At 48.9% G+C, this 26,703-nt stretch overlaps 1 protein-coding gene across 1 annotated transcript in view; it reads left to right on the forward strand.

The window, feature by feature from the left end:
• The window catches only part of LOC131210988 (protein couch potato), a 92,738-nt gene extending 72,024 nt beyond the window's left edge, over window positions 1–20,714 (forward strand). The window contains exons 2-5 of the mRNA XM_058204322.1: window positions 17,203–17,334; window positions 17,418–17,480; window positions 19,445–19,592; window positions 20,554–20,714. Coding sequence (XP_058060305.1) covers window positions 17,203–17,334; window positions 17,418–17,480; window positions 19,445–19,592; window positions 20,554–20,714 — 504 coding nt within the window. The remainder of the gene's footprint in view (window positions 1–17,202; window positions 17,335–17,417; window positions 17,481–19,444; window positions 19,593–20,553) is intronic.
• Window positions 20,715–26,703: the final 5,989 nt, after the last annotated feature.

The raw sequence follows: 26,703 nt of genomic DNA on the forward strand, positions 1-26,703 counted from the left end.
CGGAAAGTGTTCCCTCGCAAACCTTTTCCGGCGGCATATTGTCGCGCAAAGGGATCGATTTTTCTGCTCAATTTCCGCCGCCTTACGCCGTGCCGTGTGACATGCAAGGGCCGCTGCTGTTGAAACAAAGAAAAACGGTCACTTTTTATCGATTCAGAAATGTGTTTTCTCTTTTTTGCCTTCTTTAGAGAGGTCCTTCCTTTTCGCTCCACTTTAAAGGGAAAATCGCTGCAAAAAAGCGTGAATAAAAAATGAGCTATTAGAGCGCCAACAAAAAAGCTGGCCTCTAAACTGTGGTGCGCCATATTCGCTGGGTTCGCCGGGCCATAGGAAACAATCATTGGGGTAAATCATTACATCGAAACATGTAATTTGGACATCATTTCCATACGTTTTACATTCTCTTTACGTTTTTGTGACGATGTCGGAAAAATCGACGCATTACGTGAGCGTTCTGTTCGTGTTTTTCGATTCTAAACCTCATACTGCAAGCCTAGGACAGATCCGTGACCTTTTTGTTTTGTTTGCTTCGATTGTTTCACTACGAATGTTGTGCTAGGCATGGTTTGCCTCGGAATCATAAAGCATATTGCGTCACGTAAACGATAGATTATTATCGCGGAGGTAGATTATTTAAACGTCGTACTCCGTGGCACGCTGGGTGGAAGGACACTGGGTGGCTGATGCAACCATTAGCGTTGATGGGTCGGGAGTAAAAGAAAAAACGATCGCGGTGTGGACAAGCGATTCAACAACATGATTAGATCGTAACAAGAAAGATTTATGGAAACCTAATGGCCGAAAGGATGTTGCCAACCATTTTTTCAGATGGTGAGTTTTTTCGTTGATTAGTTCTTTCGGAAGATTGATTCTTATTTGTCAGTCCCTTTTCGCGACAACTTTTGAAATATTTGACAGTTTATTCAAATAGCTTGAAAACAGATGCAACTTCCGACTAAAAGTCAGTTGACATTAAATCATTTTCAAAATTACAAGTTGGAGAAAGCAACAAAGAGGATATTGTGAAGATTGTTCTAAATCACAACCTATAGCGCAAGGCCTGTAGACTAAGCAAAGGCACAATACCGTTCAATAGATTTATTTACAACAAGTCAAGACGAGTGCCATACGAATAGAACTGACATTACCAGCATTAGGACAAAACTACAGCAATTGAACTATTCCATCCCGGGAACATCTTTATAGGTATCCTAACATAAACACTTCTTTTAAATAAGAGTTAATCCTACAAGTCTTATAGTCCTTAAATAACAAATAACGAAAAATTCTAACAACTCAATTCTGTCCTCTCTTTACAGGTACGTTTCGTATACGAGGCTCGCGTTGTGATCCAATAAACATTAAAACCGGGAGACGCAGGAGCTAAGTACATGAATGGTCAGCTAATTCTATCAGAATTGGCATCCAGGCGACAATGACTCTTAACAGTCACTTTTTGTTGCATTGTGTCACATTGAGCAAATGTCTCCAGTCTTCATTAAACCCTTGACGATTCCTCTGCTTAATTATGCACTCCGAAAGTTGTGCCATTCCGGGGCCAAATGAATTATCATTCCATCCACTATGTGGCTAATGATTCTGTTTGCTCAAGAGAGTGTGCGTTACATTTCTCGGAGTTTCCTCGGAGCTGGAGCTGGCTGGAAGAGCGCCGAAGAACTTCGGCGAGCTTTATAATTAAATGATAGTTTTACGAACCACTGCTCGGTCGGCTCCACACTCCACCGGGTGCCCGGCGCCCACAGGACGGTCTGGTTGAGTGGGTTTTGCGGAAACCTCACATCACCTACGGACTTGCGTAGGGCCCGGGTCTCGGCGAATCTTTCCGCACTCGGGACACACGAACGTGCCCCAGGTTGTGGGTCGGGCTTTGCTGGACGTTTTGTGGACCACCGAACGGCACCGACTTCCGAGACCGATTAGAAATTATTTAATGGTCCGCACTTTGAACCGACGAACGCGCACCCAACGAACGCCGTCGGGTCCGGAAATAGTAAACGGAGTTCCAGAAGCTCCTCCCGAGCGGCCATGAAATCCGAGAGTGTACCGAAGAAACCTTAAAATACACCACCACTCTAATGGGTTCACTCACTTAGCACGCTCCGTCCCGGAGCCAGGCATCTCGTCCGAGATTCTCGAGGACCTTGGTTTAGTTGTTTTGGTTCGTCTTGACGAAACGATTTTCTTAATATGAAAATTGACTCACCTTTCACGGCACTTTAGGGCCCCTGAGCAAAGCTTGCCCGGAGCCCAGACGCACCGGTCTTCCGTGGGAACAGGACCGTAACGCCAACGAAAACTATTTGCAACTCTTGGGCGGGCGGTTGTGGACTCCCTTTGGGCTTTCCTTTGGGGCCAGGAGCTCATGTCGTTTCACCGTACTTGCCACCAACAAGATGGAGCCATTTGGCAGAAGGTAGATTTTACATTTCGCAGCTCGCGGCGCAGTCTACCGCAGTGCTTGAGGCTTCCTTGACGATGTCTGTATTAGCCGTCTACCCTTCAACCAAGCGTCCTCTGGTGTAATGAAGACAGCGTGCGGTTGTTGTAACGTTTCGGCAAGCACCAGGTTTCTCCATTAGCAGGCAAGTCGTTGTTTGGCCGATCCAACGTGCCACGTCAAGATGAAGCCATTTTTCGGAGAGAGTAAAACCGTGTCCGCGTTTCGTTTCATTTTGCCCGCTTCATGTCGCATCGTCTCAGGTGTTGAGGTGATTTTTAATTTATCATTCCCGTTGCGACGATGTCGATCACGGACACGATTTGCTTGTGGTGAAATTCACTTATTGTTCCTTCCTTTGCATATGCTCCAGAAACATGCCGGGCCCGTTTTACCTGCGAGATTGAATTTTGCTCTCTTCGACAGTAGGTGCTCTTAGCGAAGACCCCGGCGAATCCTCGAGGAGCTTTGAGAGAACCTTACCGTCAGCTTATGTGCATTGCACACCAACTCGGTGAGCAACGGACTTGTGGTTCCGACAGCGAGCATTGGAGCTTTTCGGGATTGAATTTTCGGGCTGCAGAGTGCAGTTCGAGAGTGCAAACGCCCGTGTCATAATCGCATTGCAATCCTGACACGTGCCAGCGAGTTTTCTGGAAGAATCACCCGTGGTCGCCCTGGGACGGACGCTCTTGCTAAACTCGAGTTTTGCTTTCCGCTGCAGTGTGTGGAGTATTAGATTTAGCATTGCAGCAAACGCTGTAGCATCGAGCAGACAAACGAAACGGATTCGTTTCGGGGGTTTCAACAACTTTATGATTGCACAAACTGCTCGATGGTTTCCTTAAGTTGTTGGACCAAACAATGATTACAGTTTAAATTTTCTGACCCCGAAAACACAGCGATCCTAATCCGCAACATGTGCCGTGAGCGTGCGGAGCGTATCCTTACGGAGCAGCGGCCAGCAATTAACCTAGTTAAAAATGTAAAAAGGTTTCGCATCACCGGCTGCTGACCTGCTCTTGCTCTATCGCGCGTAAGTCAGGTCCCCGACAGCTTCTCCATCTGGCACGGCACGGCAAAACAAATCACTTCCGCAAACAAACATCATTAAAATGCTAAACAGGTTCCGCTTTTCCGGCGACCCTGGGCTCCTGGGCTGGCCAGCAAAGTGTGCACACACCCGTAACCGTGATCGTATTGTGACTGCGTTGGAGAAGGGCTTCGAAGAAGAAAACCGAAAACCCGGGATCTGGATAGGGCGACAGATAAACTTTAAATTCGTTATCCTTAGTTATCCTTATTTATCTTTCGCTCGCCGTGCGCCGTTGCTCTTTTAACTGAAAGCGAGACAACTTTTATCCGGAGTCCCTTTTTTCCGGGGTCTTCTGGCACCTTTACCGGACGGTGTGTGATGGCCGGCAGGCTCGGGACTTGTTTCGTCGAACAGCAGCTGGCCACAGCCAGCAGTAGTAGTAGTAGTAGGGTATGCATAATTTGCGAAGGGTGAACCGGAACTTCCAACCGGACTGGTGAGAGTTTGGGACGGCGAACTTGGTTTTATTTCGTTCTGTGAGTGAAATTTGCATTTCCATCAGAACGCTTCGTCCGCACGATGGGGCGACGATTAAATACGGTTGTAAATCCAGCGGCGGTAGCGGCCAGTCTGCTGTGAGTGCATTCTGTTCAGCGAATCAAGCTTCGTGAAGCATTTTGGTTGATATAGGTGGGTCCGTGCATTGCTGTCGTAGTTATACATTAAAATAAAACAACAACAGTTTCCTGTGATGCCGGACATTCTTGGTCATCGGGTGGCACTTGGCCTTCAAACTGCAAAGTATTTGCTCGATCCAAACATCGATCCAAGCTATCGATTTGTGTATTTCTAGAAATTTCATTTCATTTTATTTCTATTTCATTACAAAAAAAAATGGTGCCAAATGATCATTTAACAAATACGGCGCATCCGTTATCGTTCAGCCGTTCTGTCACCGTTCAATGACCAAAGTTCAGATATGACAAAATTATCCATTCGTGGATGACTATTTGTATCCGAATTTCGTAACTATTATTTGAATTTTAATGAATTGAAATTAGAAAACGTAAAAATTGGAGAACATTTCAAGCAAAAGAGTAGCTCTCGATGATACGGTGGAAACATTAAATAACATGAATCTCGTTTATCTGTTTTGAAACATGGATGGATGCCATACACGCAAAAAGGGAACGAACGCTCACTGCTAACGTTACGCAAAAAAAATTAATTACCACTCTTACACGTTTGAAGCGTTTTTTGGCGCTTCGCTGAAAAGGAATGAAGAATTATAATCTTATCAGACGTTTTCATCACATTATTCTACCAGCCAGCCAAGAACACCCAGCAAACGACCCGCCTCAGTTTGTGGAGCGATTTCTTCCTAGAATGATGCTTTACCGAGATTTTCAGCATATTTTCACGCCCCTACACTGAAGACCGGCCATGGCGACCGTGGTGGGCCTGTGCGTTTACTTTCGGGGTGGAGCAGCAACACATGTTTGCAGCATAGAAAAGCGGTGCTACACACGCTTCGGATCAATATCTCCGAATGGTGGGGCGGAAAAAAGAAAAGCTCACAAAAGCCCACAGCCCACATCATACATCATTCTTCATTAGTCCCCTGGCAGCACTGGGCCTGCTATACACCCCGCTTGTTGTTTGTTGCTTTCATTTCTGCCCCACAACAAACATTTCTTCGCCTTGCGATACTGCTGCCATGCCGCCTTCACGGCATTTAGAACTGATGTGCTCGGCACCATTTGTGGTGTTTGTTTTTTCGTTTCGCGCGCACAGGGAGATGCCTCTTGCGTGCGCTAAAATAATGTCATAATTTAATTTTTCCGCTCGAAAATTTAATTACATAAAATCATGCCCCAACGGTATGGACCTCTTGTTTTTACTCGCACCTGCCCATTTGGAGTCGTTTCGCTCGATGGTCGCCACGATCTGCCAGGGCTACTCTTCATGGTGGTTGATAATTTAATATCTGTTGCGCTGCTTCACCGACCTACGCCCTTATTTTTTGCGCGTATTTCCCGCAGAAGCTGCTCACTTTGGGGAGGTCCTGAAGCAACGCTGCTACATAGTGGCTAGTCATGTCAGCGCCACACTTGTACTGTGCTTACATCATTTTCCGCAAGCGACTTGCCTATAGAGACTTGCCATAATAGAGAGGTAAAAAGCAAACGCAAAAACGATCTATCCAGGATGATTGGTGTAATGTTGCAACCACTCGTAATTTAAAGGTATGTAAGCACTCAAAAGATAACCAGTGTATTGGTTAATAAAGGGTACTTCAATGAGTGTTGACTGATTTCCACATTTCCAAAGTTAGGATACAATAAACTGTAGAACAACCATCAGAATGTATCAACCATAGTCTACACACTTGGTTGATGGCACACCAAACGTCGATAAATCATTCTGCGTGTGGCCGTTAGACGGTTATCAAAAGGTACAATGTTAGAATTATTGTGTAAAAGGAAGCATAACTCAAAAGTTGAACAAAACATGCTATTACTTTTGCGTCCTTCGAGTGTAAGAGAATCAAGTCTTCAACTCAAATAGGAACACTCCTACCGGCGTGCCGTCCAATTCCGAGCAATCATTAGCATTAGCATGAATGTTCGTTTCGAGGAAGCAATAAACCGCGTTCCAAGCACCATCGAGTGAATAAATTGCCTAAATTCGACGAAGAATCTTTCCCGGTCTTAATTATAATCCTCTGAAGCTATTGGCCGCAGGAAGCAACTGGATTGTGGTGTGAAACTGAAAATCAATTCAAATCTCCAATGTAGTGTTATTTATTTTATAACCGGGGCTCAGGATTGCGATACGCCATCTTGTAATGTGTAATGTGGCACTGGCAGCTTTTTCTCACTCCCATAACAAGTCCACCGTGGCGAAACAAAACATCAAGTTTTATGAGGAGACGCTACCCACATTTGGCCCCACAGCTATTGTGGCAATGAGTCCCACCCACACCAAGAATGCCGCCTCGAGGCGGGTTTGGGCCGAAGGAAAAAAAAAACCTCCTTAATGCTTCTATCATTACCACACACGTCCGTGCAGAACAAATTTTCACCCCTTTCCGAAGCTGTCTGGCGGGCTTCCTGAAGGTGTAGCGAATTTGTTGGCCACGGTTCGGAAGAACCCAAAACAGCAAAGGACGGAAGAGAAAAATGACGCGAAATCTTTCACCGGCGACCGCCCACTTTCTACGCCGAAAAAATATGTCCGCCGAGGTCCGGAAAATTTTCGGAAAATTTTTCGCCCACCCATGAAACGAATACATTACGCGATACACATACCACGGGGTCTCTATTCGTTATGAAGTTCACAAGAGCCAGCGGTCGGGAGCGAAGCCGCATGATTCATTTCCTGCCTGCGGTTTCTATCGGCTTCACGGGCTCACGTGTAACCACATTAAGGAACAAGTTTAAGGGCCCCTAAAAAGAAAGCTCCGGAACGGGTGGCACGCCCAGCACCACCACAACCACATATTGTACCACTCTCGTGAGTATGCGTGAAGCATTAGCGTAATTAGTTTAATTAGCCCAAGCGGGGGGCTCTCTAATGGAGACACGAATCTTAGCGCTCCGCAAGCGCGACAGAAAGAAAAACTTTGTTCAACCGACCGACCGACTTTTCGGCGCAAGGACCCCAATGCGCCACCCCCGAAGGGGGTGCCGGAGACCATAAATACTAATGAGGTGCGCCAAAACAAAGACCTTTATTAAGACCTTAAGACAAAGGCTTTATTAACCCGACAGCATACTAGCCTTCTTCGTGGCTAATGTTGCGTAGTTGAAGTGATTTTCGGGTGAGCACTCCGTCAACGGCTGGCATTTATTGCTCCGACTGGCCAATCATTTTCTGATCTCGCGTAATTAATCTTTCCACCAAGGTTTGAACACAATGTGGATGTGGGTGAAAAAAGGACCAACGCCTTCTCGGGAAGAAGTTCGATTGGTGGCGCCCAAAAAAGGCGCTGCCCAGGACGCTGCCTCGTATGCTAATAAAATGAATAAATCATGTCGTGATTTGTTCAGCCACAATTTCCACTACTTTTACGAAAGGGGTCATACGATGTCAGGTCAGAGGACGCGAACCGGGACCTTTGTTCGGAGAGTGCCCACATAAAGTGACCGCACGGACTGACTGTGTGATTAAATTATTCTACATTCTAATAACGGCACAGGCCATTTTGTGTTTGTGGCTCGCGGCTTTAGTGCATGCAACACGCACGGAAGCAGATCTCACGCGCGCGAGCGACTAATATGTGTGCCACATGCCAAAGCCACAGGTTTTGCCACTCTGTGATTATCGTTGTTCCATGTCGCCGTTGAGACGGATGGATTTTTTTCCTGTCAACCCATTTTTAGCTCGACAGACTAATATTAAAATAAACTCGAACCTCTTTACATACTCGCTTCCATGTATTGCCAGCTGTAGGGCAATATTTCGGTACCTTCAACCTTTTACAGCATGGTCGCGTTGGATCGCGAAAACTTTGACACATTTCAACAATGATGTATTGCGTTACGAACACTATCGGCCCCACCAGGGCTAATGGTGCCCGTTATAGTTTTGTGAACATAAATTTTGAGCCACTCTGTTGTACATTTCTCTGGCATCCATCCAAAATGAATTCCATAGTCGACCGGAAGCCTCAAGTTTCGCACGCAAACACCGATCAACGTAGCCGTACGATGTACGGAACTCCGAATTACAATAAATCCATATTTAATAATCACGCAACAACCGTTGGGCGCGGTGCCTCTGCATGGCACGCAAACCCAACCCAGCGTGGCCGTTCTCACGAGGAGTTACACCCATCCTGTGGCCACCCATCGGAGGGAGACTAATCAGCGGCAGTGTTATATGCGTGTGGCGCGGTTACAGGCGATTAGGCGGTGTTTTGATGGGTTATGACGGGACACCGTAGACAATGTATGCGTGTGTTTGAGGAGGTCCACCCGGGTGGTGGAAAGCTTATAAATTTTAATTAGTAGTTTAAGCCGAAAGCCACGACTCTAGGAATCAAATCCGTAATCAGCAGCATCAGCAACCCGACCCAACCGGATGAAAATGGATGGCCGGTGTGACCTGAAAATTTTATCAGACCCGAACTTTTGGGGCCACGTTACCAGACCAACGCAAAGGGCGGCCATCTGGCATTGGGCCGGTTGTTGAATGTGGACATATTTAGCGACCCGCAAACGGGCGGAATTTTTCATAATGCTGGTGCAGCTCCCGCAGGCCGAATAGCAATGCCGCAAAAATAGGCCAACCGGGTCCTGGGCCGGTTACTGATTTTTGGTCTGAATTCCACCGCACGCATACGCTTTTGGTTTCCGATAATCTTTTGCGCGATTCCCACAAATAGCGCCTTATTTGGAGCACTGTTGGGGCACGTGAAATATAAGCTTCGGCAAACATGTTTCAAGTTTCTCGGAACGTCCTGGCTCGTGTAACGATTTTTACATGATCCGTGGTGTGTGTGCGCGAAGTTGAAACATTGCCTGGCCTGGCCGCATCATGATGGATTAACATTCGTTTTCTTTGTGCTGGCGCCTGCAGGCTTACATCTTTGTTCTCATAGCTTTTCGTTGCTTTTGGCGCTCTGCTTCAGTGGCTACCAACTTTCCGATGGAGTTTTAAAGCCCAGAAAGTGTTTCAACTTTCATTTTGTATAATTAAAAGCAAATTCTTAAACCTTACGTTAAACATAAACCTCGAACCATTGTGGCGTCGGTACGAAAAGGACCCATTCCGGCGTGGTTATTATTATAATCTAATCCGTGTTCGATTACAAAATCCAGTGTGCCACCCATTAAACCCGTACGACGGGCAACGAGCGCCATCGATTGGCTTCTAATCACACGAGAACATGCTCAATAAGCTCACTCATTAAGCCACTTCTGTAGCGACTACATTATCGCCCATTAAGTCGTTAGCCCTTGCCGGCGGCAACGACCCCGGCATTTCTTCGACCCCTTCAAACCGGGGTGTTTATGTTTTCGCCTGTCCACACCCACCCATAAGGATCGTTCCCCGAACGGTGCAGGCTTCAAAAACGAGACCCCTGAGCGGTAATTAGCGCCGTTCTGCCGTCGTCTCGCTTAACGCGCGCGCACTTTACGCGTTGCAGTGACAGCAGCACAAGTGCTTTCGAACCCCATCGCGGGCTTTTTGGCGTGCCAAGGGTGGGCCCGATGCTAATTTGGATGTTCCGACGACCGACCGAGAATCTCTGCATCAATTAACGGGCGAAGCCGAAAAGCTAGACGCCCGGCGCAGAGGCAGAGTTTTTCCGCCAACCGGCGGAAAACACATCGTCAAACACGCGTAAGTGGCGCAACATTTTGCACCATCGCAAGGGATGAGAGTCTTGCGGTGGTGCCGAGCTTCTGATGGTGGCCTCTTCCTTCCCGCGCACTGTAGCTCGATCGAAGAGGGTAGATTGAATTCGCCACCGCTGTGCAAGAACCGAGCGTAGGGCGTTTCCGATGGCTGTCGTCGGAAGGGTTTTGAGGGACACGAGCAAATTGAACGAATCCGGTAAAACACACACGCCCAGGACACGCATCCGCCCGCCCCAGCACCCGCTAAGAATCTCGGCGACTCTCCGCTTCCAAAAAGGGCCTCCGCCGAGAATATTTGCTTAGGATCCGTTTTGGAGAAAAGCCCGACGCCGCTGCTGCTGCTTCTTGGCCCGCCACAACCCTAATCGTGGCCGTGTTTGCTGAATAAATATGTATCCCCCGTATCACTTGTAAGCGAATCGAACAAACCCCGCCGCGTGCTGCGTGTCTTGTCGGGCGAAGGATGGAAGCCATGATGGAGAAAACTGGAAGACGCCGCGCCCGATGTCCATTTAGGCTTCCCTTGTGGAGCGAACCGTGGAATTGTACACATGCTGTGCCCTGCACGAAATGGGGTGAAGGGGTGAAAATCAGAGGGAAAATAAAATTGTTTACCACGCGGCCCCAAAAACCAACCAACACGTGGTCGATGGAGGCGCCCAGTGCTCCGTGTTGCTCCGATGTCTTTATTTCAGCACATAAACCACTTTGGAATGTTTATGGCTTAGCGCGAATGGTGCAACGGGCACTGAAGAGGGCTTTTAAAGGGCTGTTCGATTGACTTGCTTGCGGACCGACAGGGCAACAGGGACAGATTTGTAACATTGCTCATGGACCGCCAGCGATCGGCATGTTGATTGCTTCATGGCGTCTGATTTATAGTAGACCGCAAATTACAATCTTTTTTATCGGTTGTTTAAGCGTAATGAGCTCGAATTAGAATTGAACCGTAGCATTGTGATGATGGTTGTGACTGTTACATTTGTTTTACTAAAATACGTTTCAAATGTTTAGTAACCCTTAACGAAACCTTAGCCAGCAAAACTTACAACAGAATATCAAGCGTGATCATGGCTTGGCACAATTATCTGACTCTCTAAAAATAATTTAAATGCTTTCTGAAGCAGGTTCAATAGTCATATTGTGTATTTAAATGTGTCCAAGTTTAATGCTAATCATTATCTGGCGTTGGAGTTACTGTTTGAGTTTGAGACTGTCTTCATGATATTGATGGAGCGAAAAGGCTCTTAGGCCTCATTGTTTGTCCCGTATCAGAGTTTTAATATCCATTTTGTGTAACAACCGCGTATTGTGTTCTGCTGTATCGCATGCTCGAGCTCGCGAGCATCATTTAAGCCCCCATAACAGCCTAAGCATCACAATTTGGAGGCTTCGCAAGGTATGCTTCGCCTTGTTCATTATCGACAGTCGTCCAATTTCTCAACGCAAGTCCACTGACGACGTCAAACGGTGCTTGAAGCAGAAATACTGGCAACTTTTGAAAAGCTATTACCTTAAGCTTCCTAATTCCATGCCGTACGCGTGCACAATCAATTCGCGTGGCCTGTGTCAATGACAGACAGCACAGTCTGATGACGTAATAATTGACAAAACCAAAACCGAATTCACGGTATTCAGTATTTCCCCACAGGCGCAGTCACGCAAGCCCAGAATGCCGTAGAACCATAATCAAGCCCACGGCAATCAATCAGTCGCGCTTTCCTGGTGGAACCCGGCTGTCTAGGTCGTCATTGTGTGGGAAAACATTAATTTTAAAATCGCCCTTTTCACCCCCCATTTCCGGTACCCCGCGAGGCCGCGAGGGCCACGAACAAGAACAAGAACAAATTAATTAAGTCATCGATGTTTGTCCCACCACCGAGAGCACCGCCTTTCGACGACCAAGAAAGCCATTTGGCTCGTTCCAGCTCCATTCGGGACCCCCTGCCGCTAAGCACGTCGCAAGGAACATGGTACCGTCGCCGCCCCCGCCGCCACCACCCAGCCGCCGTGGTCCATGGTGGTGGGAAAAGTTTGATGAAAATTTCACGCTGCTAAAATTTTAATGATTATCTTCCCATTCAAATCGAGCGATGCGCGTAATTTATCGCGTCGCTCGCGTCGCTCCCCGCGTGCCCCCGCAATCTGTCGAGTGACTTGATTGTCGCGAGCAGCCGAGGAGCCAGATTGCCGGAGGCTGTGCGTCGGAAAAACCCGTGGCCCGTCGCCCGACCCCCCGCCGGGGCCACGCTGGTGGCGTATTTTTCCGAGAACTTTTCGCGCGAAACCAGAAGATGGATGATGACAATGGTCGGTCCACCGGCCAGGCTCCGGTGGTGGGACAGACACGGGATGTTCCCGTTGGGCGCCTCGATGGATTACGGGCCCGGCGAGATGGAAAAAAGGAACGATACGCACTCCGCGCGTTTGTCAAACCGAGAAGCGAGAAAGTTGTCCCGGTTGCCGTCACCAGATTGTGGTGCCCTTCGGCGTGGCCTTCGACCCCACAAATCGCCCCCCCCACCACCACATCGGTCCAAAGTCAACGTCCGTCTGAAGGGGGGAGGCAGTAAAAACGAGTCGTGGCGACGGAGGACACAGATCCACTTCGGATTACAGAAATAATAAATGTTTTGTCATTATTTTATCATGACGTAATGAACGATCGGTGTTCTCGTGCGCGTGTCGTCGGGGGGTGATAAGAGCCCTCCGCGCGTTGTCCTTGCGTTAAGTGGAACGCAAAAAACCGGGGCCCAAGAAGAGACCATTGTTTTTTGCCGACAACAACTTCTTGGCTCCGTCATTTTTTCATTCCTTCGGCGCTTGTGGTTCAATGCCACGCCGAGCACCGGTCTTATGTTTAGTCCTTGCCGGCACTGGTCTACTTTCACGTCGCACATAATCCCGGCACAGCGCGTGTTCGCGGCGGCCGCTTTAATTAAACATTTTCGTTCCACCGAGACGCACGGCAAGGCGTGGCAAGAATTTAAATTAATTAGTGTGACAAATATTGGCAAACACTCACACGGTGCAAAGCGGCGCTACCCGCCGGCACACATACACACAAAACTCGACCACTTCCGGGCAGTTGCCGGTCATGGGAGAAGCAATAAGTTAATCACTTGCTCGCGATTTTACAGGACCGCGGTGGGGAAAATGTCCCAAGCCCGGTTCCTGCCGGCTTCGGAACGGTCGACAAGCTCATTATCCAAGTTTGGCAATTATTCGGTCTCGGTGATTTAGGGGCCTTTAATAAATGAAAATTCATCACTCCCTTGCGATAGTCGGCATTCGAGATCCCTTGCCGCAAACACCGAGACGTCGGAGATCAATGATCCAAAACCGAATGAAACAGGTCACAGGTTCCCATTCAGGGTCCCCCTTTAATGTCCCGTCCATCGGGACGGGACATATTCAAAATCGCAAAACCGGTACGAACGATACAATCGGGGACCCGTTCTTTGGCCTCCAGGTCTGCTCATTGAGATTGATAATCCGTACCGCTCGGGAACCCGAGGGAACATCCAAAGACCCATCCAAACCCGGAAAGCCAATTCCCAAAATGAACCGGATTCGACCACAGATCATGATTGATAACCGACTCAAGAATGCTCATTAAAAGTTTGCACTTCGCCCCGCAAACCCTCCGGGACACTAAGGTTCCGTATGTGCGATCGGATTGCGGGCCAGTGGAAACATCTTGGAAAAAATTATAATCCCCAACACCGAGCCACAGCTGCAGGGAAATATTCTACCCAACAGCACCTGGGCGCGCGGACATAAATCATCGATTTGCGGTGTCCTGATGGGGCACACTGGGTTCCGGGTTTTAATAAATATTTACTGACACACATACACAGCACTCTACATGCGCGTAACACTCTTGCGCGTTGCGGGATCCGCACAAGAAATGCTAAATTGGACTATGTAGATGGATTGGGTCGTGTCCCGTGGTGAACGTTTCTTTACGGAGAACGGGCTCGGCCAAGAAGGTGCTCGGGGGTCCCCTTTCGAGTGTCCTTAAAACGGCCGCAAGAGGCCGTGTTCCAGTGCCGTCCACCGCTTTATGCTGAGTGCGACTCCGGCCAGCTGGTGCCAGCTAATTTGCCGACTACTGCTCCACTCCACCGCCTTCGTCGGATCCCTTGACGGGCTTGAACGGGGTGAATTTTGCATACCTACCACACCCACCTAACCCGGCTAGGGCCCCGGAAGACATGTGTATCGGCACTAAACGTGCACACGGTCGACCCACTCGACATACGCTTCTCGTTTATTCATGGGCTTAAAACTACTTATCGTTAAAAAGTATCCGACGGCGAAAGTAGTGCAGGTGGATAGGTTCCCTCTTATCACTCGGGACCGTCGGGACGTCCCGGGACTCGGGACGGTTGTGGTTAAAATTTTAATCACCTATCCCCGTCGGGCTCACGGTGTCACTCAGCTATGCCTGCCCGCCTTTATTCTAATTTTCCCACACTGACCAGCGCTCAGGCACTAGAGGGGCTCTAGGTCTAGCTGACCATAGTCGCCATGGCGCTCGGCCAGCAGCGTCCAGTGGAAGTTAATTGGAAAAGCCTCACGTGGCGCCAGGATGGGGTTTGCCTTTGCCAGTTGGGTTGAACCTATGCCACTAGATGGTGCCCCGATGACGCTGGTGATGATGATGATGATGGTGCTGATGTGTGGGAAAGTTTCCGTCGGTAACATAGTTAATAATTAATTTCGTTTAAAATGAAACGATAACGCCGCCGGGCCGCGCACCGGAACACGTCTTGCCCGTGTTCGGGTAAGTTTTGCAAAGTCTCCGGTGGCCCTAGGGCGCTAACCTGCCGGCGGCTAACATCCTTCGGCGGCACGAGGGGCGGCCTTGGTCTTTTAAGTGTTTTGGTGAGAAGAGTTAAACACATCGTCTTGGGCCCGATGCTCGAAGCCGGATGAACAGCGAGGATTATCGCCACGAAGAGATGGACCAATTACTGCACGCTTTATCACGCACGGCCTGGCCGAAATTCGCCCGATCGGGAATCTGTTTGGGCGGAAGGTGTGTCCCCGGAAAAACCGCTTTCGATGCATTAACGATGAGCAGCAGCCCGTTGATGAGATCGGCGATGTATTGCTGTACCGGGCGATTCCGGGGCCGGTCTCAGCACGCACCGCCGGCCCACACGGAGGCAATAACTAATTTGTGACCAAAAGTAACCACCGGGCGATAGGTCGATGATTGGACCTGAAATATGCATATCGTCCGCAGAGATGGGATCGTCTGCCTGTTGCCTTGTTGGGTTGAGCCGCGCTGCTCGGGGTCGGGAATAAAAACTGTCAATTTATTAATATTAAATCGTGTTCGGTTCAATCGAACCGTCACCGCATCCATCGCTACATTGTTGCCGCCTTACAACGTGTTGTCGAATCATGTTAATCGTGTCACAATGTAATCGACACAATTTCTGTCCGCAGCGGAATATTATGAAATATTATGTTGCAAAGGGATTCAACGTTGGAATTTTATAAAATTTCAATAACATGTATCGCTTTGTTCAAAAAGATCCCGGAATAATCGTCGTGTGGCGCTCGTAGCATTTTTTGGAAGTCTAGTTTGTGCCAAAAGACTTGAGTTTAATACAAATGAAGGACCGTCTTGACAACGTCAATGACTTGATTTTTAAGTGAATTAATCCGTCAAAAACGCGAACGTGAACGAAGATGGCTCTAATGGAGATACATCGAGTTTCAGGAATGCTGTGAGGACTGATTTTTTAAATAAATTAGGGGAACTTTTTAATGAAGGTAGTATTATGTTCTTGGTCTTATTTTTATACTATTTATAAGCTATGGTACAACTTTTTAGCTATATTGATTGGTCACTCGTCGATCAATATTGTAATTTCAGTTCGGCCACAATGGAGGGCGAAAGTGCCAAGACAGCCCAAGAAACCAAAGGCAAGATTTGTTTCCAGGTCCCTTCGTCCGGCTGCTTATCGGAAACGATAAGCAGCTTTGCTCAACATCGTATCAGCGAAACGAAAGCGAACTTCGCCACATTCGCCCCTCGTCGTGAGAAAGCATTTAAAAGTGGCACGAAAACACTTGTCCAGATAGAGATCTTTATTGGGGCTGGCTGGCTGGCCGTGCCGAAAGACAATGACAATGTCCGCGCGCATGATGCCCCAAGGTTCTGCTCCGCAACAAATGCAAAAGACAGGCCCATTAAAGCCACGGTGAACAAGTGAACGTCCCAACGATGCCGGGACGCACGCTTCCTGTAATTTAAACAGCGTCTTCCCGCCGTTTTTTTTGTGTGTTTTCGGTCCAGAAGATGGCTGCTGGAACTTTTGGAACGAAGTAAAAATTAAATTTCCCATTTCGCCCCAACGCAGGACCGGCGCCGGACCAAGCGAAACCAATTCGAATGGACGGAACATCGCCAACGGAATGAGTTTCCAGAAGCCAGAAGCCGGTCGGGGGCGTACGGCCCAAAACTTGCCACGAAATTATTGTTGTTGCAATTGGCGCCCGCTCGTTCGCTGTTTGTTGTTGTTTTACGCAACAAGAACGGCTGTTGAGCTTCGCGTTGCTTCGGGGAGAGTTTTCTGGGAACAAATTGTTATTTTAAAAATGTTTCGGAAGCTATGTGGGTTCGTTCATTTTCTTCCCAAGCGCCTCGAAGGAAGAAAGTTTCCATTTCTTCTCAGTTCTGTTGGCGCGCGCGCCCGCGGGGTTTGTGCTTTGGCCAACAAACTGCGTGCTCCTGGTGGCCAAAGTCTTCTTCTGTGCCACGGAAGTTCAGTTCTTCCCGCTGGCAATCGCAATGTTTGATTCGTTTCAAGCACAAATCTTTAAGAATTTGGCCTTTGTTGGCCATCACAGAAAGCATAGCCCGGGTCTGATAAATCTGTTAATTTCATTTCATAACTCCTAACCGCTCACCTTACGTCCACGGCCCTTTCTCAGCGATTAAGTTTTCCCAACGTGTTGCTGCTTGTTGCTCCGGAAAGCTTTCCAGTCGACCGGTGGCCAGCTTAAAGCAGGTGTTAACTGTTCAACGTACAAAAGAGGGATTCTAAAGAATGCTGCAGTAGAAAAGAAATATTTTCCGCTCAACATTTCCAACGGCCGTTTGGCCAAGGCGAAGTGCCCGTTTTTCCATCCGAAGACCGCGGAAAAACCATGAAACGTCTGACGAGATAATCAACGGAAAGCTAATGCCCACTGTTATGTTGCGAATTTTCATCCGCCATTGACGGCGCGTTCCGTCCACCAAGAACAATAGACTCGCCGTGAGCTTCGCCGTTTTTCGTTCGTTCGTTAACGGTTTTCCTTTTCATCTTCCGGGCCAGGTGCGCACACTGTTCGTTAGCGGGCTGCCGATGGATGCGAAGCCCCGGGAGCTGTATCTGCTGTTCAGAGCCTACGAGGGCTACGAAGGATCACTGCTCAAGGTTACGAGCAAAAATGGCAAAACGGCGTCGGTAAGTAACCAGGACCAGGCGTGTTGCCGGAAGGGGCCGCAGGATGCTGATGCTCTACCATCACCTTTCTTTCACCTTTGCAGCCAGTTGGATTCGTTACGTTTAACACCCGGGCCGGAGCGGAGGCTGCTAAGCAGGACCTACAGGTACGATGGTGGCCCCATGCCGCCCCCAGAGTCACCCATCGCCTGGCACACCGTCCGCGGTGGCCCGTTCTAGGCTAGGCTAACGTTATCGTCCCTTCGTCCGTATCGGAGCTGGAAGCAAACTTAACACCTGCAATCTAACCTTAATTGTGCTCCCGTTCCCGAACTACTAACCCACGAATGTCCTTCTCACACCGTTCCCCTATTGCTTTGTTTTTTGTATGATTTTGTTTGTTGTGTTGATCACATAGCTAAGCGGTTTGATGTGTTTCAAAGCTGTCGACCCGGAATTGAAAATACACTGCCTCACACTGAACTAACGCGGTAGCAGGACCTAGTGGTCCTAATCTTCTCCCCACAACACAAGCAACACGCAACACACGGACACAAGCGCGGGCCCTTAGCGTAACCAGAACTCCAAAAACCGTTGCTCAAACTAGGCCTAACCGAATGAGATAGCACAAGATCGGGGTAATAGTCTAGTGTCCGGTCCGGTCACTGCCACGCCACGCTACTCCACGTACTCACAAACACTGGTTCACACACGCCTACCAACAAACACACACTCACTAATGACCCCGTAACGTTTGGTGAGCCTCGGCTCTTAATCGACCTGTCGAAGCACTGCTCGAACCAAGCCCGTCCCTGCAGTGTGTCCTTTCTGGAAACGTCACCACGCGTCACCGACGACGCTCTTAGTAATCCCCAGTTCTTTTATCATACCTGCCAGCTGTGTGAGCAACAATTGTTTTCTTTTCGTACTGCTTCTGTTTGCATTCCATTTGACTTGTTCCCGTTCTTTAAGTCCAACCGAACGGCTCCGACCGGGGTTGGAACCGTAAAATGTTTCCCAAAGCCAACACAACCCCACAAGCAAGCAAGCAAGCCTCCTATTGGTTCAACGAAGCGCTCCAGTTATCGCTCCCGTTCTGCTCGCAAACGCAACCCACCGACTGTCCCCGATCTGGTCCGATACCGGTCCAGTTCACTTGTGCACCTCTTTGACTTCTTCTACGCACCAACCAGCCACCACAGCAGCAGCAACAGTACTTTCTAGTTATTCAATTTCGATCTCCAAGTTTGATGCCTTGCTCAATTTTTATATTCGTGTACTGGTGTACCATCAAAATCAGAGCGTTCTGCTCGAAATCGAAAGCTATCGATAATGTTAACTAAGTTCACCTCATTAAAGGCGAGTCCCCGTGTGTTGAGTGCCTCCGATTGAACCCAATACCGTCACAACGAACATGCTTGCATTTCATACATTTTTTTACCAACTGACCCGAACCGAAGAGCTTTTGGAACATTTTTGACTAACCAACTCTGGGTGTGTTTCATTTTTGTTTTCTGTTTGTTACGTTTTTAACTTGCCCTCTCCCACTGTCAACGTTCCGCTGGTACTATGTTTTCCTGGTAATCCCTGCAAATCTAAACCTAAGAAGAAAAGAAAATTGAAACATTAATGACGAACCACGGATGAGCGATAGCGACAGCCCATCGTTCCAGTTTCTGCGTAAACAAAATGAAAAACAAAACATTGCGGATCATAAACCTTTATTTTCTTCTGCTCTCTTCCATTTCTCTCTTTTTATGCCTCTCTCTCTCTCTCTCTCTCTCTCTCTCTCTCTCTTTCTCTCTGCGACACATACCGTTTTTCCTTCGCGCGCGCCGATTTTTGCTGGATTCAATCGATGCGCCCCACAAATGGCGACACAAATGCGTTGCATTTTGTAATGGATGCACCATCCCACCGCCCGACTGCACCCGAAACCCGTACCCGTACCATCCCGCACCACCACCAAAAACCATTGTGCATTGTTAAACCATAAACAACAACCAAAATGGGATTCGAAAATTTGCCAAACCGATCGAACCGAATTGTACAAAAAAAAAACATAAAACGGAAACGGAAATCGACACGCACACGAACCAAACCGAACGAAAAAAAAATATAAATCTTGCAGCAAGGTGTACGCTTCGATCCCGATATGCCCCAAACCATACGCTTGGAATTCGCCAAGAGTAACACTAAAGTCAGCAAACCAAAACCACAACCTAATACAGCGGCCACAGCTGCACATCCTGCATTGATGCACCCACTTACTGCTGGACGTAAGTACCTTTGTTTTTGTTTTTCGTTTCTCGTACCGTATTTTCCTTTCTCCCGCCCCTGGATTTTTCGCGAACCGTCCTCGCCATCTTTCCGTTCGAGAGCCACGGTTGTTCGTACATTAGCCACATCGGCCAGTTTTACTCCCGTTTCGTTCGATCTGTCTCAAAACTCTGATTTTCACTGCTTCCGGAGGCGGTGCATCCTTTCGATGCAGTTTGAGCTCACCTTAGACCTCAGACCGCGAACCTGTGTTTGTTTTGTTTAGCTTCAAACTTCATGCGGTAGCGATTCGTTTGCCATCTCCCAGCCAGTGCGACAAGCCGAAAGTAGAAACCATGTTTTATGATACCTCACCCCCGAACGCACCAACACACGCCCCCCCCCCTTCAGAAACCGTGTAGCTATTGTTCCACTGGGCACCACTTGGTTGTGTTGGTTAGAAAGTTGCCTTCCCACCGTTTGGGGGACGCGTGTAAATCTGTCGAAATATAAACTAGCGTTAGAAACATGCAAAGTACACAGCCGTGCATCGTGCAGAGCCGCAGCCGTGCACCTGTACCACCACCCCCCCGATGGGAGCGGCGCCGTGGGCGTGCAGCTGCGCGCACGTGTTCCACCCTCTCACGCACCGGCGTGTGCCGCCCACGCACCCGAAACCCACCCGCGCTCGCACGTATATCCCACCTGACACACACAGCAACACGCCGTCGCCGCCGGCGCCACCACCCCACCCACACACAGACACAGAGGGACATACGTACGAGATGCGTGCGATGCGGGAACTCGCCAATTCTAGCCGTCTGATCGCGTGGATCGAGTGGCCATTTTTCCTGTTTCGTTCGGAATTCGGTCACTTCGGTCCGGAAGCGTCTCAATTTTACCAACTCCACACCCACCCCTCTACCCCCAGCCCCCCCGGTGAAAGCGTCAACCGTTGCTAACTTTTCGTCTTCTCGCCAGACTTAGGTACTCCGTTTTTTCCGGGTGCCCCGGAACTGTGGCACCACCCGTTAGCGTTCTCGGCCGCGGCCGCTGAGCTGCCGAGTGCCGCCGCACTGCAGCATGCGACCCTCGTGCACCCGGCCCTGCACCCGCAGGTGCCGGTCCGGTCCTACCTCTGACTAAATACGGACAAAGTCCTCGAACAGCAGCAGCAGCAGCAGCAGCCCACCATGCACCAAGTAAGTAACGCGTGGGGGGTAGCGCCTTCGCCCATCATCCGCCCATCAACCCTCGATCACCAGTGCACCCGCAACCTCTCTCTCTTCTGCCCCACTCTCTTCCGTTAGAGTTGAACACAAATATTGGCAGTCATCTCGCGATGTGTTTAGTAGTGACCCCGGCCACTAGTTAGTCGCGCTTCGCTTGGTGTGGAGTTCCGCCGTCCCGTCACGCCCCGCTAGTACAGTACTCGAGTTCTGCACCATTAGCACCACCATGACCCGCGCCTAAACTAAAAAATAGTGGTCCTGTTTCGAGAACGACCTCATTGAAGCTTCGCTTTCCGCTGGGTCTGATTAGTCCGAGTTGGGGAGAGAAAAGAAACGGGCCCATAGAACTGAAGAGCTCTTTTAACGAGGGTCCATCCATCCGAAGATCCTTAGAAAATGTCTTCCAAACAACACCAAATGTCTCGGGGCTACGAATTGATGGTGCAACATAATGCTGTCCCGTGTGCCGAGATACTGCCGAATGCCGAATGAGATGCTTGTCGGGATTCGGTTTTTGATGATCCAAAGCTCAAAGCCATCAGCAAAGCTTAACTGGAGCAGATTTATTGTTTCGATTCACTATCACAAATTTATAATTAGCTTTATCGGGTTTATTGTTGACTAAACTGTGCGATTCTAGCTTATAAAATGTGGCATCCTTTTAACGATCCGACCAAGCTGACCAAGCTCACTTGGACCCCGTACGGGCCGTTCCGATTGACTGAAAGTGCAATGGCAAGTGGTGGATGTCCGCCATTTGCCAAGTGAATCTTGTTCATTCATTAACGCCACGCACAATTTGTAAATTTTGGCTTCATAGCATAAATGCGTTTTGGTGTAGCAACTATGGGCAACGAAGCTTTCTACGAATGCGATCTGCCTACGATGGCTGGCCATTAGTGTATATAAATCTTTCCTTTCCTACGTGGGACCTCGAACTGAATATACATGTTTTTCTATCGAAGCTCTTCCACTGCGTGAAGCTCCAACATAAGCATAGACAAAGATTACAAAAAATGCCCCGTAAATGTCGGATTCAAATAGTGAGTGATGCTAAGTGATAAGTTACTAAAACTGCTCAGTAGCTCAACTAATACTTTCTTGTAATTGTTATCCTAAACTGAAGGAGTAACCACATTTTGTTGTTCAGGCGCTTCCATAACTTTCTGCACACTGACTCCCAAACAACGCCCAACCTTTGTTGTAATATTTGATGGCTTTTCTTAATTCGCAGTTCCTTGTACAGCTTAAAACACTCTCATCCACTTTGGTGCCCACTGCTGCCCGTCCCCTTTTCGCTCTACGCTTGTTGTTTGCCACGTGCTGAACCTTTCGCCCGAGATGATTCGCTCCAAAGGCATCCTTAGAACGGCACCGACAACCTTCGGACCGCCTGTTCCACAACTTTACCTGTTGAGTCCCGCAAGCCCCGGCAAGGAGCAAACAAGGCGCCTCCCCGCCCCGAACTCTGGCCGCAAACCGTTTGACCATCATTCGCGCAACAAAACGGAAACGGCATAAAAACCCGGTTCGCTTCATTCCGTTTTGTCCGGCCACGTTTTTTGTACCTTTCTTTTCACGACTGCAATCGCACTTTCTCCGTCGCCGACACGGCCAAAGACGGTGCTTAGCCGATTGCCATTTCCGCGCGATCGTCGGAAAATTAAACGGGTGCCCGAAGTCGAAGGAACGCTTGTTTTGTGTGCGTTTCGGATGTGAACGGCAACGCAACTCTGGCCTCTTTCCCTTTCTCTCGGTGGATCGTAGTATTTCCGGTTGGCGGAAAAGTTGATGAAGCCTCAGAAAGGCAGCTGATCCCGCGTACCTGTGCGCAACCTGGCCGAATCGTTGCAGATTGGGGCCGTCTTGCGGGCTTCAGTGTTGCTTGAAAAACTTTCACGAAAATTAAATTCTTTGCCCCGGAGAAGCTACCAAAGCCACCCGACCCCGTGACCCCGGCCAGGCCAGGTGGATATAGTTTCAATAAAAGCAGCCCGTACCGCCCTGTCCTGTCGGCCCATATTATGGCGATGGCGTTGGCTGGCTGATGAAAAGAGAATTAATTTTAAATTTCTAATGAAAAGAAATTTCCAGCAAGGAACTCCAGCCGCCCCTTGCGTTCAATATTTTATGCGCCGTGGTCCCAACCGGGCGCCAGTTTCGCCTTGGCGCATCCGCACAGTGCAAGCGGTCCGAGTGGGGCTCATTTTTTAATGAAGTTAAACCCACCGCCGGCGGCGCTGACGTGCATTTTCTAAACTCCCCGCTGGTGGTGAGGCCAGCGAAACACAAACCCCGCTTTGCGTGACGCTGAAAGCCCCCGGAATCCGGTGTCCGGTGCAGGTGCTGAATATTTGAACGCCCCGCCTGAAGGTGTCACCCGTCAGCCTAGTTAGATTATGCCAGATTGTGTCACCTTAAGTCAGTGCCTCCAGTGGCCAGGAGCGGCCCATCGGAAAATGATTGCCCTGCAATTAATTTTCCCACCCTCTTCGGCCGGATCGGAGAAGCCGGATCACTCCGGCTCCGGCCGCTGAAGTTGGAAAAGGCCGCAACTTTTAAGACCCCATCGCCAAGAGGTCAACCCGGCAGAGGGAGCCACCTTTTCCCCTAATTCGGGTGGGGGGAGCCGAAAAAGTTTCCGCCGGCCGACCGGCCTCGGCTTTCGGGACCCAAACGACCAACTTCGCCGGGCCCTTAATCCGGCGCATTACCGGGGCCGGCCGATCCGATGACAGATTTTATGATTCGTTTGTTGTTTGCTAAGCAGCTTGTCGAACGAGATGACCGTCGAAAGCAGCCGGATTGAATCTGGTTTCCCTTTCTTTTTTGTCCCTGGCTCCGAGCCGACTTTTCCGACTTATGCCCGACGGTCCCCGGGCGGGGGCCATTAAAACCGACGGATCACGGTGTTCCGATAAGAAGCGGGCTCAGCGGCAGCCGGAGAGTGGTAAATTAAATTTCCTAAAACTAAATGAAACCCATCCGAACCCCATCCGGAAGTGGTTCGAGGGGACGTGGGGGGGTGGGACAAAAACGAGGAACGAAATGACAGCATAAACCACTAACACCACCGTTTTTTTTTGTTTTGGATCTTCTTCATCTTCGTTCGGAGGTGGCTGGTGATACCGGCCCAACCGGACTTCGACACACTGTCAAACTTTCGCTTCTTCCTTTTTTGCTACTGAGTCGCGTAGCTGGCCGCAAAAAATCCGGCACTCCGAGTACTGCCGCTGAACGTGGAGACCACTGCAATGGGGCGTAAATTCTCCTCATTTGCATAATAATGAAGTTTTAATTAAAAACTTCACCACTTGGTTAGTTTCGGAGGGCGTGACCCCGAGGCCATTTGTTTGCCTGCTTTCGGGATAGAGTTTTCACGCGAACGTTCCGGCTCATTTGCCGGGAAACAGTCGGAAGAGACATCTCTCCGCTGAGAATGTGTTCGAGGGCGACACTGCTAGGCTAACGGAAGTCATCTGGATGAGCATCTGAAAAAGCATACATATGTTGTTAATGTTTGACGAAAGCCCACACTTTCCTGATAAACTCCTGAAGAAGCTGAAAGCGGAGTTGGGCCTCCAGCGGTTTTGTAAAGAGCAGTAAAGATCTCAGCCGGGACTCTTATCGTCATGTTTCTCTACATTCCATTATCAGCCCAGCAGGACAACAAACTGCAGTGCTCACGTTTCAAGGGCTCGCGCGGACCACTCACGTAGAAGATGTTAGCATCATGGCAACCATAATGGCGGAAAATGTTTTGTTTGACAAAGAAGATAGCAAATTTTATGGTGCCATTTGAAAGTATTTGCATTTTTGTATCTCATTACGAGCGCAACGCAGTCTGGACACGTCGTTTGGCCGCGAGGAGGCATTCGACGAGCATGTACATTGAATTAAAATTGGATTGAATGCGGATTACTCTCATTGACTACTAATTCAAGTTAAACAAAAGTCATTCAAACAACATTTTTTTCCCCATTGCTTGGGTTTCTTTCTTGTTTTTTCCATTCACAAAAGCTTGGTCCTCTAGCTAAACGTTGCATGCCCGAAAAATCAAGACTTCAAGACAAATGATCAATTTTTGTTTGCATAACGGAAATGCCGGCAGCAATAGTTTAACATGCCTCAAGAAAGCATGTCCAAGAGTCTAGCGTCTACCCAACATCCCAAATACCCAAGAAATTATCCAATTCATATCTCTCGTGACCCGTTGACTGTTGATCAAACTACTCCTCGCCACGATCACCGTTCAGGATCACCTTCTCTCTTGCTCTCGCTCTGTTCCCCTCTGTTCCCTCTACGCGCTGTCAATGAATCTCTCTCTCTCTCTCTCTCTCTCTGTTTTTACTATTTTTCTAGCAGCAAATACAAATGCCGCATCCGTCAGCAATACATCCAGCATCGATGCATGTGTCGGCCGGTCTGCCAGCGAACCATTTTTTACCGAGTCCGGCCCTGGCTAGTCCGGTTGGCAGCACTGCCGGCGGCAATCAGCCCCCGAACCCGCCGCTCGCTGCCAATGCTCCCTGCTCGACCCTGTTCGTAGCCAATCTGGGCCAGTTTGTGTCCGAGCACGAGCTGAAAGAAATTTTCGCTAGGTGAGTTCCATTCGCCTTTCAGTTTTGCCGTTACCACCCGCCTTCTCCCCGCTCTCTCTCTCTCTCTCTCTCTCCAGTCCCACGATGCCCCCAACCCACTCCAGCTCTCTCTCTCTTTCTCTTTCTATTTCTCTCAAGCTCCCTCTGCTCACTACTTGCCTGCTCTCCACCAGGTCCAGAGCTCACTTTTCCGCCTAAACTCCGGTTTTCCTTCCGGTACTTTTTCCCAAAACTGCTCCTATGGCTTCAATATGCTTCTGTTTGTAACTCTTTTCGGTTCCCATCGCTGTGTATGATCCGTTCTGCTCTGTGCTTGACACTTGATATCAATGTGGTTACGATGGGGAGACACCAACCGGTCGCCATTGGGTCACTCCGAATACTCTGCTCGGAACTGCACACCTGATGCAAGAAACATTCTTGTCGAGGTGCGAAACATCCACCCAACCAGTTCCAGAATGCCCACCCCCTAAAAAGTCTGTCCGCACGGATGTGTCTCTATGTGACTCTATCCTCGTTTCCCAGGACCGAGATCAATAATGCCCAATAAATCCATTAAAACTCAAGCCTAAAATTAAAAGAAAAGAATAATACCTAATCCAATCCACTATATAGAACCGTAGCTGCCCGTAACACCCTAACAAGTAACCGAAACCGTTTACTAAAGCCAACTGTAACTGCACCCATTACGATTCGAACTTACTCTGCATCCCATGTTACTATCTCACCACTACCACTATCAGCCACCACTACTCACCAGCAACCAGCAACACGCACTGAGGGACTCCCAATCCGGGGGTTTGACCCCCGGCTAGTAAGCCCCCACCACACGCCCGATATCCTGTGGGGGCGCCCTCGGAGGGCACTCCCGTACTTCTCCGTCGATTCGCTATTGTTTCGTTTGATTCGGAATGCAATTAAAGTTTACTACTTTATTCCTTCCCTTTCTTTTACGCTCTGTCCCGCTCACCCGATCATGTTGTTGATGGTTGTTTGCGTTGTTTTCATTTTGGCCATTTACTCTCTCTCTCTCTTTTCGTTTATCCTAGAAACCACGATTTTCTGTTCTAAGCGCGTTCCATTCCAAGTGACACCCTCCACAGACTCGGGCCCACCCTTCCCCAACCCCCGCCCACTAGTAGTAGTGTTCCCCACCGTTTTACTGAATGAATGTTTCATAATGTTCTCAAACCAAACCAAGCTAATTCTGCACTGTTTCTCTAACACTGACATCCTGTTCCTCGATTACCTCGTTCTCTTATTACGATGTGTGCACACTGTTTATCGTTCGGAAAATT

This window comes from Anopheles bellator, chromosome 2 (assembly GCF_943735745.2).
Source record: "Anopheles bellator chromosome 2, idAnoBellAS_SP24_06.2, whole genome shotgun sequence".
Classification (NCBI taxonomy): Eukaryota; Metazoa; Arthropoda; class Insecta; order Diptera; family Culicidae; genus Anopheles; species Anopheles bellator.